Source organism: Leishmania donovani, chromosome 30 (assembly GCF_000227135.1).
Source record: "Leishmania donovani BPK282A1 complete genome, chromosome 30".
NCBI lineage: Eukaryota > Euglenozoa > Kinetoplastea > Trypanosomatida > Trypanosomatidae > Leishmania > Leishmania donovani.
In genome coordinates, this window is record NC_018257.1 from 491,280 (window position 1) to 492,015 (window position 736).

Consider the following 736-nt stretch of genomic DNA (forward strand, 5'->3'; position numbering starts at 1 on the left):
ACATACTCGTTGCGGTCGTGGCAGCCCCTCCTATTTCGGCTCTTGTGCGCACACAGCCTCTCGTCACGCAACGCCACCATACTCATTCAGCCCCAGCTCGGCTCTGCCCCTCCAACTGACAAGGTTGGTGACGGGTACAGCTCTCCTCCGGCTCCAGTTGCTCAGTCTCCCCCCAGCATGCCGCAAGGCCAGTACAGTCAGAAGCCTAATGACGGCCCTACACAGCCTGTGAAGACAAGGCCTGGACAGAACGTTTACACCGGCAACCCGATGAATGCGCCAGGCAGCCGTGCTGCCGTCCAAAACCGCAAGGAGGATTGGCGCTTTCCGCTATGTGTGTGCTGTGACGATATGGACTCGTGCTGCGAGGCGTGTTGCTGCTTTACCTGCCAGGTGAGTCGGCAGTGCAATATGCTCGTGAACAACCGCAGAGAGATCCACTGGCCTTACTGCTTGCTCATGACCCTATGTGACGTGAGCTTGTTTTTCTTTAGCGTGACGTGCGTCTTTGCCAGCGAGACACGTCGGCTAGCGCGCGAGCGGTACGGCATTTCCGGCAGTGGCATCGACGATTGCTGCATCGGGTACTGGTGCCGCACCTGCTCTGCGCAGCAGGTGCTGCTGGAGATGACCGCGATGAACGAATTCCCAGGGGCCACGTGCTACGAGGCTGCCCCTCAGCCCGCGGCCAACCGGATGGTCTAGCCGTGTGTATGGGCAGCTCCCAAGGGCGAGG

At 60.2% G+C, this 736-nt stretch overlaps 1 protein-coding gene across 1 annotated transcript; it reads left to right on the top strand.

Annotated features, from left to right (window-relative positions):
- Positions 1-177: 177 nt before the first annotated feature.
- On the top strand, positions 178-705 carry LDBPK_301470 (ama1 protein, putative; the record flags this gene model as incomplete). The annotated part of the gene is made up of 1 exon (XM_003862812.1): positions 178-705. The coding sequence occupies one exon, from the start codon at positions 178-180 to the stop codon at positions 703-705; it is 528 nt and encodes a 175-aa protein (XP_003862860.1).
- Between the last annotated feature and the right edge of the window lie 31 nt (positions 706-736).